The sequence below is a fragment of the Hypomesus transpacificus genome, chromosome 10 (assembly GCF_021917145.1).
Source record: "Hypomesus transpacificus isolate Combined female chromosome 10, fHypTra1, whole genome shotgun sequence".
Classification (NCBI taxonomy): Eukaryota; Metazoa; Chordata; class Actinopteri; order Osmeriformes; family Osmeridae; genus Hypomesus; species Hypomesus transpacificus.
Genome location: NC_061069.1, coordinates 1,629,479 through 1,645,904, shown reverse-complemented (window position 1 = coordinate 1,645,904; position 16,426 = coordinate 1,629,479). Strand labels below are relative to the sequence as shown.

The 16,426-nt window shown below is 48.4% G+C and overlaps 3 protein-coding genes across 5 annotated transcripts; 1 reads left to right on the top strand and 2 right to left on the bottom strand.

Annotated features, from left to right (window-relative positions):
* Positions 1 to 9: 9 nt before the first annotated feature.
* On the bottom strand, positions 10 to 8,844 carry LOC124473034 (ankyrin repeat domain-containing protein 13C-like). Of its 2 annotated transcripts, none has more exons than XM_047028260.1 (13): positions 8,093 to 8,844; positions 7,903 to 7,944; positions 7,123 to 7,227; positions 4,485 to 4,570; positions 4,218 to 4,263; positions 3,844 to 3,910; positions 3,186 to 3,330; positions 2,902 to 3,036; positions 2,570 to 2,731; positions 2,080 to 2,159; positions 999 to 1,097; positions 812 to 912; positions 10 to 700 (listed from the first exon to the last, which is right to left on the bottom strand). In XM_047028260.1, exons 1-13 carry the CDS (start codon positions 8,442 to 8,444, stop codon positions 570 to 572), a joined length of 1,551 nt encoding a protein of 516 aa, XP_046884216.1. In that variant the 5' UTR covers positions 8,445 to 8,844; the 3' UTR covers positions 10 to 569. The 2 variants fall into 2 exon arrangements, with proteins under 2 accessions (XP_046884216.1, XP_046884217.1); XM_047028261.1 differs by having other exon boundaries at positions 2,902 to 3,033.
* Positions 8,845 to 8,911: 67 nt separating this feature from the next.
* znf830 (zinc finger protein 830) lies at positions 8,912 to 10,246 on the top strand. The gene has a single exon (XM_047028269.1). It carries the CDS (start codon positions 9,135 to 9,137, stop codon positions 10,170 to 10,172), a length of 1,038 nt encoding a protein of 345 aa, XP_046884225.1. The 5' UTR covers positions 8,912 to 9,134; the 3' UTR covers positions 10,173 to 10,246.
* Positions 10,247 to 10,730: 484 nt separating this feature from the next.
* Positions 10,731 to 16,062, bottom strand: efcab14 (EF-hand calcium binding domain 14). 2 transcript variants are annotated; one of them, XM_047028266.1, is made up of 10 exons: positions 15,237 to 16,062; positions 14,932 to 15,080; positions 14,128 to 14,273; positions 13,907 to 14,005; positions 13,555 to 13,665; positions 13,091 to 13,177; positions 12,747 to 12,908; positions 12,511 to 12,610; positions 12,282 to 12,407; positions 10,731 to 12,086 (listed from the first exon to the last, which is right to left on the bottom strand). In XM_047028266.1, the coding sequence occupies exons 1-10, from the start codon at positions 15,410 to 15,412 to the stop codon at positions 11,908 to 11,910; spliced, it is 1,335 nt and encodes a 444-aa protein (XP_046884222.1). In that variant the 5' UTR covers positions 15,413 to 16,062; the 3' UTR covers positions 10,731 to 11,907. The 2 variants fall into 2 exon arrangements, with proteins under 2 accessions (XP_046884222.1, XP_046884223.1); XM_047028267.1 differs by having other exon boundaries at positions 14,932 to 15,077.
* Between the last annotated feature and the right edge of the window lie 364 nt (positions 16,063 to 16,426).

Below are 16,426 nucleotides of genomic sequence, written 5' to 3'. Positions count from 1 at the left end.
TAAGCTCAGTTCAATATGGAATATGTTTATTTCTAACGCTATTTTCATTGTCATATATAGTGTTTCAATTTACAGACGCTAAATGTCAGTGCACTTTCAAGAGTACAGTACTACAAGGTGTCGTGAAAAGGTGGGAGTTATCTTGGAATACAAGATCCAGTGAAGCTTCCTCACTGCTCACAGGAGTGCGCAGGGAGAGTAGTGGTCATGTAGGTGAAATCAAAGCTGGAACCTCAGCGCCAAGTTATATTTTGTTTTACTTTTCTACCCCCCCCCCCCCTCCCAAATTCTCATCCAGATCATGTCTCGTTTCCCATCTGATTCCCAAAGTCATGTTGCGCTACATCGTGTGTTTGCATGGATTAGATAAAGATTCCTACAAAAACAAAAACTCAAACTAAAAGGACCGTTCCCTTTTCGTCGGAACACACAGACATAAAACATGAGATAATAGAATTCCACTTCTTTCCTGTTCTTCGTCTTTAGTTGGTTATTTCCTTCAGCGTAGAAAGAGTTCATCTCTCTGTCGAAGCGGGAGGTCGGGGTCACCTCTACAAAGACCCCCCAGGTCAGAGGTCAGGGAAGCGACTGGGGTCTTCCTTGTAATCAGCCGGGATGGAGAACAGGGACTCGTCAAACTCGTCGTAGCGGAACTCCTGGAAGGTGACGGTGGCCGTGATGGTGGGGAACACAGGGATGTCTGAAACACAGTGGCAGAAACACACAATAGGAAGTTAACGAGTTGAAGGAGCACATTCAGAAACACTTTCTGATGCTGCTGGTGTGGAGGGGGTCGTGCCATCTCTCCTACCCAGTTTGACCGGGAACCCGGGAGGAAGTTTCATCTGAACAAACTCTCTGAGTTTGTTGAAGTGCTTGAACGGAGCGATCACCTCCAGCACATTCAGTAACCTGGTGGCCCAATATAAAACATGAAAAGGCAGTCGAATCGTTTCATTTTTCAACAAGAGACGTTTATCTATTCCAGTTCTACGTACGACTCGATGCCCAGAGGGAAGTCTTGGCTCATGGCCACATTGGCTTTGAAGTTCTTCTTGCTCTCCTTGCACACCAACTCTCTCCCAAGATGGGGTGGTCTGTGGGGGAGGGGGGGGGGCAGAGGTGGAGACACAGACACTCCTATTTAGGATTGGGCAGCGGCATCAGTGTTTCCCACGGATTAGAAAGCAATTTGTGGGGGTCAGTCGGCCCGTGTCTGTGCTGTGTGTGGGGGGTCCAAATCATTCCTTTGTTAATAATTTGTCGCACAATATTAATCCCAAATGATTCACGCCTTCACATGAGTGCCCTTGTCCTGAGCCCTGCTTTCTTACCTGCCTGTTTCTACATCTGTTTGTCCCCCTCAGCTGTTGCTTCAGCTGGCTCTCTCACAGCAGCATGATGGATGCTGTCCTCCTCTCCTACTCTTCAATGCCTAACGAATCTCTCTCTTTCTCTCCCTGACCCTGTCTTTCTGCTTGAGCAGCACTGGTCGAAGCCTGAAAATATTGTAAACAATTTATGCATATATGCAGGTAGCAACGCTAGTGCTAAATGACTATTTAGCTGCTAGGCTCCATGACGCCGTGTAAGTAGGGTTCGTGAGACTGCTCACCAAAAGAACGAAGGGGAACCCACTTGTCCAGCAGATTAAGACATGTTCGTAGGTGCCTAGTGAAAAGTAGACTCAACTTTCCTAGACTTTTAGCTACGCTACTATTGCTGGAGGCTCGCTGTTATCGCTGTCTGTCTTACTAGAACGGCGGATCTACGTCGTTGCTAACGTGTGCTGATGTCGTGACTGTGTATGTGTGTATGGGAGAGAGACGCGTGAGTGACAGAGAGACGGAGGGAGAGCAGGGAAAGGAAATGCAGTGTTTTAAATAGCATTTTATTTTTATTTTTATGTACAACGAAACGCAATATGTGGCGGCCGGTGTTGATTCCGTGGCGCGCCGCCACAAATGAATCTATGTGTGGGAAACACTGAGCATGGATGTTGCAGTTTGAAGCTAGCCTCAAGTGTTTTGTGTCGAGAGTGTCGAGGGCGGCTGGCAGGAGCAGGGAGGCAGGCCTTACTTTCCGTGCTCTGCGGAGATGTATTCCTCCCAGGAGATGGTGTTGGGGGCCGGGGCAGTGAGGGACGGCCTCCTGGCGGGCTGAACACAAGACCACAAGATCAGGACCCTGTCACGTCTTCGACCTAGAACTCCTGCAGAGGACCACAAACCTCCTCCCCATTCCCTCCCTCCCCCCTCCTGCGGCCAGGGGGGCCAGGACCCAGGGGGGCTAGGACCCAGGGGGGTCCAGGACCCAGGGGAGCCAGGACCCAGGGGGGCCAGGACCCAGGGGGGGGCCAGGACCCAGGGGAGCCAGGACCCAGGGGGGCTAGGACCCAGGGGGGTCCAGGACCCAGGGGGGGGCCAGGACCCAGGGGAGCCAGGACCTAGGGGAGCCAGGACCCAGGGGGGCCAGGACCCAGGGGGGGGCCAGGACCCAGGGGGGCCAGGACCCAGGGGGGGGCCAGGACCCAGGGGGGGGCCAGGACCCAGGGGGGCCAGGGGCTCACCTCGTAGTTCTGCTCCACCAGGTTGCCCCCTTTGCTCAGGCTCTCCATGATGGCCTTGTTCCTCAGGATGTCCTCCTCGCTCAGGTGCTCGCGTCTCTTCCTGGACTCCAGCACCAGGCCGTTCACCGCGTACACGTCCGCCACAAAGTTCCCCACCCTCTCCTGGAAGGGGGGGGGGGGGGCAGACACAGGGCACCCAAACTGCTCCATCACAATCCAACCAATCACATTAGGGTTTTATGAGGGAGGGTGAGGGGGGGGGGTGGGGGGGTTGAGGTGATCATCTCATGCATGTATGGTGGGGTGGGGGGGGGGGGGGGGGGGGGTCTGACCGTCTTGTCCTCTCTGAAGAGCCAGCCGATCTGGCTGCGGGAGAAGCTGATGGACTTGGTGGAGAGCGTGGCGGAGTACACGTCGCTGCTCATCAGGATGTCCACCTCCTCCTCCGTCTCCATCTCCGACTCCTGCTGGCACAGACCGCAAGGGAACAGTCAGCGCTGCTGTGTGTGTGTGTGTGCAGTCGTGTGTGTGGGGGGGAAAATCTCCTCTGGTTTGACCTCAGCAACAACGCATGGCCATCGCCTGGTGACTGCTGAACATACTACCCCGCCCTCACCTCGTGGTGGATGCGCTGGTACACCTTCTGCTCGTTGTCCAGGACCACGAAGGACTGGGCGGGCGGGGCGTCGCCCGTGAAGATGAAGCTCAGGTCCCCCCTCTGACACTTCATGTCGGTGAAGTCAATCAGGGTGGTGTCCAGTCTGGGGAAGGACGACACACACGGGAGGAACTCATGTGGACTTCTTTCAGTCTGTCACAAGGGGGCTAGGAGAGGAGGGGAGGCTAGGACGGGAGGGTAAGAGAGGAGGGGAAGCTACGAGAGGAGGCTAGGAGGGGAGGCTAGGAGAGGAGGCTCGAAGGGGAGGGGAGGCTAGGAGAGGAGGCTAGGAGAGGAGGCTAGGAGAGGAGGCTAGGAGAGGAGGCTAGCAGAGGAGGCTAGGAGGGGAGGCTAGGAGAGGAGGCTAGGAGGGGAGGCTAGGAGAGGAGGCTAGGAGGGGAGGCTAGGAGGGGAGGCTAAGAGGGGACGGGAGGCTAGGAGAGGAGGCTAGGAGAGGAGGCTAGGAGAGGAGGCTTGAAGGGGAGAGGAGGCTAGGAGAGGAGGCTAGAAGGGGAGGGGAGGAGAAGAGGGGAGAGAGATCAGAAAGCCTCAAAGAGAGCCCAGCCGTGAGGGGTGACACGGCCCAGGTGGGTACAGACTGCTCCCAGACGCCCACCTGATGTTGATCCCCTGCTTGTAGATCTTGCAGGCGTCCGACGGAAGGATCCGGGACAGCAGGGGCACTGAGCGTTACAGGAGAGAAGCTGTGTTAGGGGTCTGTCGTGTGGCTGTGGCGGATTAACAACACACATCAGACAACAGACCCTGATGGTCAAGTCTAAAGGAACCAGGCAGTGATCAGCCCGGAAAGGTTTCATTACAAATCCCTGAGCCCAGCGGGCAGCGAATCCACCAGGCAATTAGCATATCACAGGAATATAATTGGGAACAGAGCAAACTATAATTAGCTGGAGAGAGGAGCACTTGGCGAGGCGTCCTCGACTCAAAACCTGTGTTTGTGATCACAGCCTCCTCTGGTGGACAGCTCACCCCAGCTCTGAAAGTCCCAGTGAAGCTCCAAGTAGAAGTCTCCTAGCTGGGAGGGGGAAAGAGAGATCAGTTAGCACGCGGCGCCCAGCCTGCTGGGCTCAACACGGAACGAGCTGTTTCCTATTTGTCTATGCCCTTGCCACGTCTGCCGTCAACATTTCACATGGGAGGTAGAAAAACCATGTTGGGGGAGGGGGAGTGGTGTGGCTTGACGTGGCGGGGGGGTGGGGGGACGGACGGGCTGTGACCCCAAAAGTGATTGCTCACCTCCCTCAGGGCCTTCAGCAGCTTGGGCCTCTTGTCCTCCACGCTCTCCCTGGACTGCTGCTTGAGCTTCCTCAGGATGGCTGTGACTGGGGGAGGGGCGACAACAACACAGGCTTGGGGGTGAGGAGACCACGCCAGACCACGCCCCTAACCGACACGGCCCGGACGGGCCAACGCACGCAACCAGAGAGACACTCGAACGAGAGGCACGCGCAGCAAAAGGCCAGTTAACACGCTGATCTAACGACTCTAGATCTGTTAATGGCCTGCGTCCCAGATGACACAGGGAGATCGAGCTGCTGTTTAGGGAGGGAGGGAGGGAGGGAGGGAGGGAGGGAGGGAGGGAGGGAGGGAGGGAGGGAGGGAGGGAGGGAGGGAGGGAGGGAGGAGAAAGAAAGAGAGATAGAGATGGAGAAAGAAAGAGAAAGAGAGGATGATTGATGAGGTGAAACAGGAGAGCTGTGGAGCAGGGCTCCAGCCTGTGTGTGTGTGAGACAGGTCGTGAGGGAGAACAGGAGAGCTGTGGAGCAGGGCTCCAGCCTGTGTGTGTATGTGAGACAGGTCGTGAGGGAGAACAGGAGAGCTGTGGAGCAGGGCTCCAGCCTGTGTGTGTGTGATACAGGTCGTGAGGGAGAACAGGAGAGCTGTGGAGCAGGGCTCCAGCCTGTGTGTGTGTGAGACAGGTCGTGAGGGAGAACAGGAGAGCTGTGGAGCAGGGCTCCAGCCTGTGTGTGTGTGTGTGAGACAGGTTGATATCAGCTTGCTGCAGCGCTGCGGCAGCCAGGAGATAAGGTGACCTGACAGACGGCTCTCCAGAGGGGGGGCGCACGCTACATCCCGGAACAGGGAACACGCGTGTGTGCGTGCAGGCATGCGTGTCCGTGTGTGACGTGAATGCTTACAGCTGACGCTGCAGGTCTAACCAACCTGATGTCACGTGTGGAACCCAGTTTCTAACGATGTTGTCACGCTGAAATATCCCCTTAATGGGTCTCTACGACGGGAGAGAGATTTTCGCCGGGACTGTGCCATAATGAAGAACCAGTGATGCAGTAAACCAGGCTGCTGTACTCTTAGTACTCTTGACCAGGATCAACAGCCCTGGAGCGGGGATAGGGGTGTGAGAAAGTGCTGACAGAGGGCTCACTGCAGGGCCTGCACTGCACAGTGGACATCCACACATACGCTGAGCTGCTGGCGCAGTGTGGGGGTCTGTGTGTGGGAGTGTGTGTGTGGGAATGTGCGCGTGTGAGAGAGGAAGAGGAAGAAAGAGAGATACAGAGAGAGATACAGAGAGAGAGAGAGAGATACAGAGAGAGGGAGAGAGATACAGAGAGATACAGAGAGAGAGAGAGAGATACAGAGAGAGGGAGAGAGATACAGAGAGATACAGAGAGAGAGAGAGAGATACAGAGAGAGGGAGAGAGATACAGAGAGATACAGAGAAATACAGAGAGATACAGAGAGAGAGAGAGAGAGAGAGAGAGAGAGAGATAAATGATTTATCTCACACAAAGGACCGATTCACCCATTAACATGATAAAGCAGTACATAAAATAAAAACAAAGGATGACTTTCACCCCACATCCCCTGGAGTTTGGATGTCTTTGTGTGTCTTTGCTCTCCACTGGGGACGTGGCCAACCCCCTCCCCCCCCCCCCCCCCTCCCCCCTCTCCTTCCTCTCCGTGACAGGACCTTCCCATGTCTGACCTCTGAGTCCCCAGCCAAACAGCCAGCCAGCCAAACAGCCAGCCAGCCAAACAGCCAGCCAGCCAAACAGCCAGCCAGCCAAACAGCCAGCCAGCCAGCCGGCGTATGTTTACAGCAGGGCGGGAGTTGAATACTAAGTCGACGGGGTCATCTGCCTAACTGTTGTATGCTGAGCAAGAGCAGATGATGTCACATCATCCCCCCCCCCCCCCCCCCCCCCCCCCCCCCCCCCCCCCCCCCCCCCCCCCCTCTGTCAATGTTGGTCTAGATATTGTAGTGAACGTCAAATGGGAGGTTTAGATAGCTGAATGACAATGCATGGCTCGGCCTATCCATGGGATTCATCAGCAGTCCAAGATGTGTTGTCAGAGTGGGACATGCATTCCAACACACTACACCCTACGATGAGAGCTCTGATGTCCAAAGCCACTGTGAACAGTCAGCCCACCCCCACCCCCACTAAGCCATGATCCAGGCCGTCTGGATCCTGGACGCTCACAGAGAAAATCCTCTCTCTCTCTCTCTCCCTCTCTCTCTCTGTCTCTCTGTCTTTCTCTCTCTCCCTCCGTCTCTCTCTCCTTCCAGCAGCACAGATCTAACCCTCCCCCCCACCTCCCGCCACCAGAGAGCAATCACCGTCATCTGTGCGATCCCTAATAACACTGAAACACTGCACGGAGCCAGGTAGAGCCAAATGGGAAACAGTTTGAAATCGTATGGGTTATTATGGGTGCCAAAAAGCCTCAATTAATTAACGACAGATAGGAGCTTCTAACTACAGGAATGTAGGCTGCATGAAATATACAGGCCTAGCTTGGGCTAAACCCTGCTTTGCATCATCTTTGACATCATTGATTGGTGAAAAAATCCTGCTAGCCACATCACACAATCTGAAGCTACATTAGTGAAGTAGAACAGATGACTTACTCATCTGTCTGTCACCGTAGCTTATGGCCTCGGCTAGGGGACTCCACCCCTGGGCATTCTTCACCTTCACAGGGGCATTATGGGCCAACAGCAGGAGGGCACACTCTGCATTGTAAAACAAACACACACAATGAACAATCATAAACACAGGCTCCTTTTTGGCCCAGGAGTCCAGTTATATCACCCTCAGTGAACATCTCTCTCTCTGCGTGACTTCATTGGGTTTGTTTTCCCTTCACTTCTTAAATTGACATTTGCATCAGAATAGACGGTTAATGTGTGTCGGAAACCTTCATGTTACATGCTCAGGAGCCTCATTCAGTCAGACTAATCAGCAAGATTAAGCCATCCCAAAGGACCCTCCCCATCAGAAATACCACTGACATAAAGCAACTAGCAATGCTATAGAGGTCAGAAAGGACGCTCAGCCCTGTGGAAAGGCTGTGTGTGTGTGTGTGTGTGTGTGTGTGTGCGTGTGTGTGTGTGTGTGTGTGTGTGTGTGTGTGTGATGTGGAGAGAGTACTTTACACACAAAAGCTGCATGTCAACACATTTACAGAGGGGGAGAACATGCTGCTACTATGGATGAGCATGGGCCTTGAGCCTTAATATGCCAGATGGGACCACCTGATAGGCCTCCCTCCACAATCTGAAGCTTAATTCTAAAAGTCAATAGATAAGAAGCCATATTAAAGAAATCTCCTTGAGCTCTACCATTGAGATAAACTATTTCAACACTCCCTTGTTTACACTTTGGCTGGATCTATATGAAAACTTTACCTTTGTGGCCCAACATCACTGCTAAGTGGAGTGGTGTGTTCCCTGTAAAGAGGAAAGTTTAGGACATTTTAATAAATTGTCACCAATGGTTGAAATGTGGACATCGTCACAAATCCTGGATAGGCACTGCTTTACATAACCATACAGTATTTTGCCTTTTACTTCCAGTCAGATAGTCTTTAAAACTTACCATGTACATCTTTTTGGGAGATGTTCTGGGTCCGAATGAGTGAAGATAAGCGACGCACATCTCCTTTGAACACACATTCGTGAACTGGGAATTCGAACTCCCCATTTGTCAAAATGATGGGATTTTTGTTATCATCAACGATAGTTCCATGGGATGAATTCGCGTGTACGTTGTTTACATTGATATTTGATATCTGTTGCTGTGATTTGTTATGGTACTGTTGAAAACCTTTGTTTGATTTAAATGCATTACTGCTCCCGTTTGAAGATGCATCATAGGATTCCATAATATCGTCATTTTTATTTTGTTTGTTGTGGTCCTTCCGCAACGAACGAATCTTCTCCCCAGTCATGATTTAGCTAGCTAATTACACCAGGATTCTAATAACAAAACTGTATATTTGTCACGACTGCCTACTACAATATAGCTAGACCTAATGCAAAAAGCTAACATTAGCTAGCAACTAACTAGTTTGATACAAGGAAGAATGAATGTGGGTGCGGTATTGTCAACAACAACAACGCCACGAAAAATACTCTAACACACACTCTTGTGCCAACATTCGGTTACGAATGTAAACGTCTAACTACCGGTTACATCGTTATACGCATATTTCTTACAAGACGTTTCTTTTTCAAAATCTCCGTTGCCGTTGTTTTTCGCAGTAAAATCGGTTTGCTAACGTTTAGCTGCGCTAGCTTGACAGGACCGAACGAAAACCATTGACAGCCGCATCTTCCGCTTTCCTCTCGCGTGATACAAGTGTATCGCGATAACACCGATGTTCACCAACCTTTTTTGTCTGTTTTTATTATCATAAGTACATACAATGTTCGACATCAGATATCTGAAACTGTGTTCATGCATGGGAAATGCAGTCAAATAGCTTTTTTGACGGTTACATTTTGTGACATTAATCAGGCAGTTTTAGAGACGCCTAATAAGTGGTATTTGAAAAGGGTCCATCCATTCCGTCATATTCCTGAGCCTCGTACAAATATTTTTCTTCCTTGAGTTTGTGGAAGCTAGCTAATTAACGACAATGTCCACTTCCAAAAAAAACAAGGGGAAGAAAGTAATACATCAAGACGAACTTCGCAGGCTGATGAGAGAGAAACAAAGACAAACAACGGATAAAAAGCGAATCGAGTCTCCTTATGCCAAGTACAACAGTCTTGGGCACCTCAGTTGCGTAGTCTGCAATGTGCATGTCAAATCAGAATTATTGTGGCCGACCCACATTCTCGGGAAGCAGCACAAGGAGAAAGTTTTAGATCTTAAAAGTTCAAAACAGTCGACTGCAAGCCACGGACCCCAACCCCTTTTGAAAAGAAAAGCATTGGTTTCTGAAGTTACTAATGCTGAGAAGAAGTCTAAATCCCAGTCGTCTGCAGTCAGTCAGCCAGGACTGCCTGTAGATTTTTTTGAAAACGCAGAGAAACCAACTGGTTCCGTTCCGAAGAACTCAGGATTGAGTCTTTTGGCTGGAACCTATGATGAGGATGAAGGCAATGAAGAGGAGAAATCCGATGCCGAGGCACCAGGTTCCAGTGTCCAGAAAGATGTACCTGCCCCTGGACTTCCTGCTGACTTTTTTGACGGCTCCATCCCACCCGTTCCAACTGCTTCTCACTCAGGGTCAATCCTCAAAGCAGATGAACCAGAGATGATCGTAGAGAAGAAGGACAATACAGCCGAGGCCCTACCAGAGGGCTTTTTTGATGATCCAGTAAGAGATGCAAAAGTTCGCAATGTGGACGCACCCAAAGATCTGCTGGACAAGGAATGGGATGAGTTTCAAAAAGAAATGCGCCAGGTGAACACCAAGTCAGAGGCCATTGTAGCTGAAGATGACGAGGAGGGACGCCTCGAGCGTCAAATCGATGAAATTGATGAACAAATGGAATGTTATCGAAGGGTGGAGTTATTGAGGAATAAGCAGGATGTTGTGAGAGGGAAGTTTGTGAAGGAGAAAACTCAAGGGTCTGGGGCCTCTGGGGGAAGTGATGAGGAAGAGGACGAAGAGGAGTTGCTTCACTTGCTATCACGTGACTGGAGGGCCAAGGGGGCGCTTGCATAAAGGTCTTGGGAGCCTTTGTCAACTGGAGAATGTTTGTGTTTGTGGCTGTAAATAAAGTTTAAAGTTGAACTGAACAGAAAATCCTGTTTGTATTAACAATACATCCCTTTTGATGTTGTGAAAATGCTATTCTTGTAGTCCAGGAAAATCTGATACATGTACCCTTTTATACTGTCAGTCAAAGCAATGCTTATTTCTAACACCACCAGTTGTATTGTAAAAATAACATCTGAAGCCAAATTGGAGTTTTGAAAGGAATGCATGTTCAGAGACATACCAAACATCCTTAATTTCAAGAGTGTTCTACAGGCAGTTACCTACAGGCAGTTACCTACAGGCAGTTACCTACAGGCAGTTACCTACAGGCAGTTACCTACAGGCAGTTACCTACAGGCAGTTACCTGTCACTTAGGTTTGTGATGGTCCTATATTTTGTGCCTATTTGTATGTCACTTGGGATAAAAGTAATAAATGAATACATGTAAAATGGTATGGGGCAAATAGACAGTTGGATGTGTGAACCTCTACTACAATGACAGGTACACGAGAGACATGACATCCTTGTATATACATTTATTTAGTGCCGACGCAAAACACAAATCCCCATAAACATCACAGCGTTGAAGGGACCAAACTGTTGAAACATTGTTGGCTTTCATTTTGAGTTCCAGTTCTCAACACGCTCCTCTAAAACCGTCTGTTAAAAATGATAAATTACATGCGCAAAGCACAACCAAATAAAATAATTCTCAAAACAATGTACAATGCTAAGAGCAGTTTCTACAGACTTCATATGCAGCCCATACATCCCTACCCCCAAAACATGTTTCATAAGCCATGTTAAAAATTCTACCATATTTACATAATACAAGTGTTGAATAGTTTGTATATACATTCTATCATTCTAAGCCCCACAAAGGCCTGACAATCAAGTAAAGGGCGATCAGTGCTTCTCTTACTACCTGTTACACATGTGAGCCAGGGGTTCCTTGTCTCTTCATTTGCAAAAAAAACACTACGGAAGTAAATGGAAGCAAGCACTATACTAATCCTGTAAGCCCATTTATTTCTGTCTTATTGCTACATAATATGCTATAGGAGTTACCACTATAAAACTATTATCATTATTATAATTATTATTATTAAGTGTATTTATAGCCCTTCAAATCTTGCAGACTTCATAACTGCTCCACTCTGGGGAGTAAAGAGAACACGTTTATATTAAAGCAATACATCCTAAGGGGGTTTATATTATACTATACAAATAACCTGTGAGTGGTGCTCCTGTCGTAGGCATGAAGCGCAGCCGATGACGATGATAGAAAGCTACCAGATAAAGAGACAGGGAACTGGCCGACTGAACCTTTCTAAATATGGCAATTTAATACCTCTTACCCGAGCTAGGATTGATGACATACACATTTTATAGGCCATGTTTGTGACATGACGATGTTAGCATTCCTTAACTCAATTGAAATAAATACGATAGTCAATTCTGAACATGTAAACAATTCTGTAAAACGGGACAAGAAAAAAAAAAAAAAGAACATCTGGGATTCTGAAGAGGGTCCTCGTGTAGAGGACCGATGAGGTGGGCATGCTAGTGCCACTGTTCCACAATAAGCCTGTTAAATACTCTGTTCAGAAAAAGTGCAGTGATTTCTGGGATGGGCTCCGTACACCCGAGGCCTTCCCTAGTTCAACACTGGTCACTGCCATCCACCTGACGCAGCACTCACAAACTAACAGCTGCTTTCAGCTCGGCCAGTGAGTACCTCCTGTTCCCATCTTGGTCGTAGCTCTCCAAGATCTGGGAGTCGGGAGTTGCCGGTCCTAGGAGGTCCCTCAGGTCCTGGTACGACATCCCCTGGGATGTGGCACCAGACTCCGAACGCTGGAAAAGGACCTCAAGATCTGTGGGGATAAAGTCCTTTAGTCCATTGTATAGCGTAATCAAATATGATCACTCAACTTCCTTGACCAAACATGTCTCCCCTGCGATATATTTGTTTTACCAATCATTATATATTATCTATGCTAAAGAACGCAACATTATCTATGTTAATGAATGCAACATAAGACAGCATGGTGGAAAGAAGAAGAAAGTACCTTTCAGAGAGCGGACCCCTGGCAAGACCAACGTCTTCCTTGTCCCGGCGTCTCTCTTGGCACGGCTTGGAGTCAAGAATCGAGGCCTTCGGGTCGGCTTTGAGCCTGTAGACGGAGTGGATTTTTCTAACAGTAGGGGAACAATAAATATGGTTATTAGTAACACAAAGGGAAGGGATGAGATGTCAGGATAGACACCTAAAAAGGTCTTCTGTTTGCACGTCCGTACCTTGAATGGTTTCAGTGGTTGATCCACCTGTTCTGTTATCTGGCACCATCGCGCTGACTTCCCCACCAATATTTTCACTCTCAATGATCTCCACAGAGTCCTTAAATGTCCCCCCCAAAAAATATATTTCATACAGATCAAGATTCGAATGCCAACCAGGCTACTACAGGACAAACCATTACGTGCATTTCAATAAACTATGGCTTTAAGCTCCAAAGCATGGTTGTGTGACTCACGTATGGTGCTGTTTGGGCAGACGCTTGTTCCAGGCTGGACACCTTCTGTGTGAGGTTGGAGACAGACGAGCGGAGAGACAGAATCTGGCGGTCCGTCCAGGAGCGGAAAAGCTCCTGGCTCTTGTTCACCTCGCTCACAACTTCCCTCAGATCGGCTACATCCTACGGGCGATCATCGGGGTGGAGAGGGGCTACTGGTCATTGTTTTTGAAAAGATAACAATCACATCAAATCTTGAACCATAAAATGGCTTATAGTATGAGAGACATTAGTTGACACCGACTGCCTGTTTAGTACCCATGGTGTTTTACAGGACAATGGGATTGGTTGCACTGTTTCTGTACCGTATTTAAGGCTAAGGATGAGAAGTTGCTTGCATCTTTTTCGGGGGAGGCAGTCGATTGCGCATTGGCTTGTGTGTCCCCGTCATCCTGTTTTATCCATGGGGAATAAAGTCAAAAGAAATGTGAGTCTTGTAGTCTGTGCTAGTCTCAGCTGTGCGACCCAGATGGAAACTGAGCCGATTCCAATCCTGAAATAGAGGTCAGTCTGGAATTCATGTAACATGGATTAAAACCTCTCAGCCAATGACTCAGAGAACCTAGCATGATTAGGAAAATTGACAGGAAATGTAGGTCCCTAAGATAATATCTGAAAAAATCTAAACTGTATATATTCTTATTTTCCTATGAAGAAAATGGTGGATAAGTTCAAAGACCTCTGTTACAAAATAGTCTACTAGTGACAACTTGGATTGTTTTTTCTACAGATAATAAAAGGTGAGAAGGTGAATTTAGCAGCCTTTTACCATTGTCTGTTTCAAACCATCCGTTTCTTTCCTCTGTTCCTCGAGCGCTGCCTGCATCGTCTTCACATCATGCTGGACACTTGTTAAAGTGCTTCCAATTGTTGCCACACTCTGCAAATGAAACCAACGTCCAGTGGTGTTACATACAGGCTGTGCAAATGCCACTGTGTCCTTACCCCCAAAGAACGATACCCTCGGAAACGTGCACTTGTAATGGTGAAACAAGATAAACAAAGTCCCTCTCACGCGTCAGTAAATATACTATACATTAAAGATCATTTTAAATAGTATAGTAGTCAGTAGTCAACCCTAGTTAGTCAGTAACACTGACTTAATTCAAGGCAAGTTTTACCTTTTGGAGCTCCTCAACTGTAGTAGGGAGGGAGATGAGATCTGAGGCTGACTTAATATTGGCCTTCAGGTGGTTCACTGCAGTATCCAGCAAACTGATCTGCAAGACACAGCAACAAAGGATAGTCACACTATACTTGGAAAACAAGTTTTGTCGTGAAGTGCTTATTTCAGAATCAAGGACACTGAGAGGCAGGTGAAGGGTGTAAAGCAGAGACATACCTTTCTGTTCATCTCTGTGAGGTTGGTCCATAGTTTGTTGAGACCTTTGTCACCACTTTCAATATCTTCTAGCTGTCTCTGCCTTGTCTTCAGGTCTTCACTTAGCTTTGGGATCTCGTGTGATGACACCTTCTGGCTGGATTCCACTGAGAGATAAGGCATCAGGGTGGAGAGGGGCAAAACAATCAAGTTTGATCCGTGAAACAGCATCCTGGACTCTATGACTGAGTGACAAAGTCCAGCGCCCTTCTACTTTACAACATAAAATAAACGATTCAAACATGAACTTCAACTTGATCCACTGTATGAGCGAAGCAGGTTCAGGCATGGCACTCGGGCAGCGCGCGTCATATCACCCATCGCCGTGTTCTTAGCCCATAGGCTTAGCTTGATAGGCGGCGCTATAGAAGTCGTCACATGCACGCGCACGCATCCTTGTTTACCTTTCTGTTCTGCGCTGCTGCCACCCACCACCATCCCCTTCTCCCCCATGTGGTCTGTCTGTTCTCCCTGTGGGGGATTGAACTTGTTGCTCCCTGTCTTATGTCATGCATGCTGCAGTGAAGGCAGGGAGCGCTTCCCCATGTACATCCATTCCGCCAATGTAAAACCATTTGTCATGTGTAAGAATAAATAGTGAAATCAATCACATGAGTGTCTTGGCTGAACTTTCATTATACAGTTATTGAACTCAATCTAAGACTAAACATCAAGTCCTATACAAGTCTTCTTCTGTGATGCATGTGGGAAATTGAATTTAGGGTTGGAATGAGACCCTGCAGGGTTCCTTTAGAGAGGGCTTACATGTGTGCAACTTCTCTTTGAGTGAGTCCAGGTCCTCCTTTAGGGCAATTTGCATCCATATCAGTCCACCACATGCCATTACACACGCAGCAAGTATTATGAACAGGAAGAGGGGGTAGCACATATTGCAGCACTGCGTGTAACTCCTTCTACGAAAAGAGACAAAACACACAGTCAGTTTGCATTAACATTGCAGGAGAATAACTGATGGATATTCTATGACTGGTTCTTGTATTTGCAATTTGAGGTGGTAGCTGCCAGAGCAATTCAATTTTTAGCTATTAACGTTTGTTTTGTTTACTCACTTTCCAAAGGCGGCGACGGTGCCTAGGTTGTTGAACTCATCGTCGTCTGAACTGGACTCTGATTCGGTGCCTGGCGGCTCGGTTCGGAGAAGCCTGTGACCGGAGCCCTTCTTGGTCTTCTTCCTCTTGCTTTCCCCAAGTCCAATTAATGCATTGAGCTCCTTCCTTTTCTTCATTTTCTTCTGAGGGGTCAGCGATCCCGCTGAGCCCGACTTAAACCCGACCAAATCCAATGTTTTATCCAGTTTTGTTGATTTCAGTAATCCTTCCTCAAACCAAATCTGGTTACTCTCCAACGGTGCCTCGCTAGGTAACAACAGTCTCTAGGTGAACATAAGACTGCTAAACCAGTGTCTTTTTTGTAGATGGCCACACAGTAGCAGGAATCCCACTAGCAGGCCTGTAAACCTGTTGGACAACTGTGTGACATACCACTGCGTGTATAGCCTAATTACACGGGCATGTTAACTAGTTTACACACACCATAAGAATCCACGCTAATACCGACGTCTTCTTGCTTGTGATCTGGCTAGCTGTTTGACAGCTCGAAGCGCTGGCTAGCCATCCGACCGGTTATTCGCCCCACACACAGAAGTTAAAATGGCGTTGACGGGCTTCAGAACCACCGACTTTGTCTTCGCTGTCTATCATTTACGGAATAACTTACTTTCAGGATGCTTTGATTCGGCTGTTTGAAGCTTCACAGCTGTTCAATAATGTCTGAATTGTAGTAAAACACTCAAGCCAGGCAAGTGAACACAATTTGGTTTTGAGTGAGAACATCTGATCTGAAGGTGTCGTAATAAGCCCTCGTCTGATTGGTGGAATTGGCTTTGCCAGAATGGGACGCAACAGTGCCGCCAGCTGGTCATAGCTGAACATTAATTATACAATTGATGTCTTGATACTCGTGAATTAATCAGGGTCTTAAGTTAAACCTCGAATCCTGCGTGTTTCAAATCTACGCCCTTTGCAGTTAAAGTATGCACAGTGAAAAACACGTGTGTATGTACAGCCGTGGCCAAAAGTATTGGGAGCGACATACACTTTGTGCTTGCCAACGTTGCTGGGCCTTGGCATAAAATAACTGCTAATATAATTTCAGTAACTCATATCATCACCACAGGGGAAAGTGTGAACTAGTTCCAGCCAGGTGAAATCACTCATTCTGATTGGATTTTAAGAGCAGA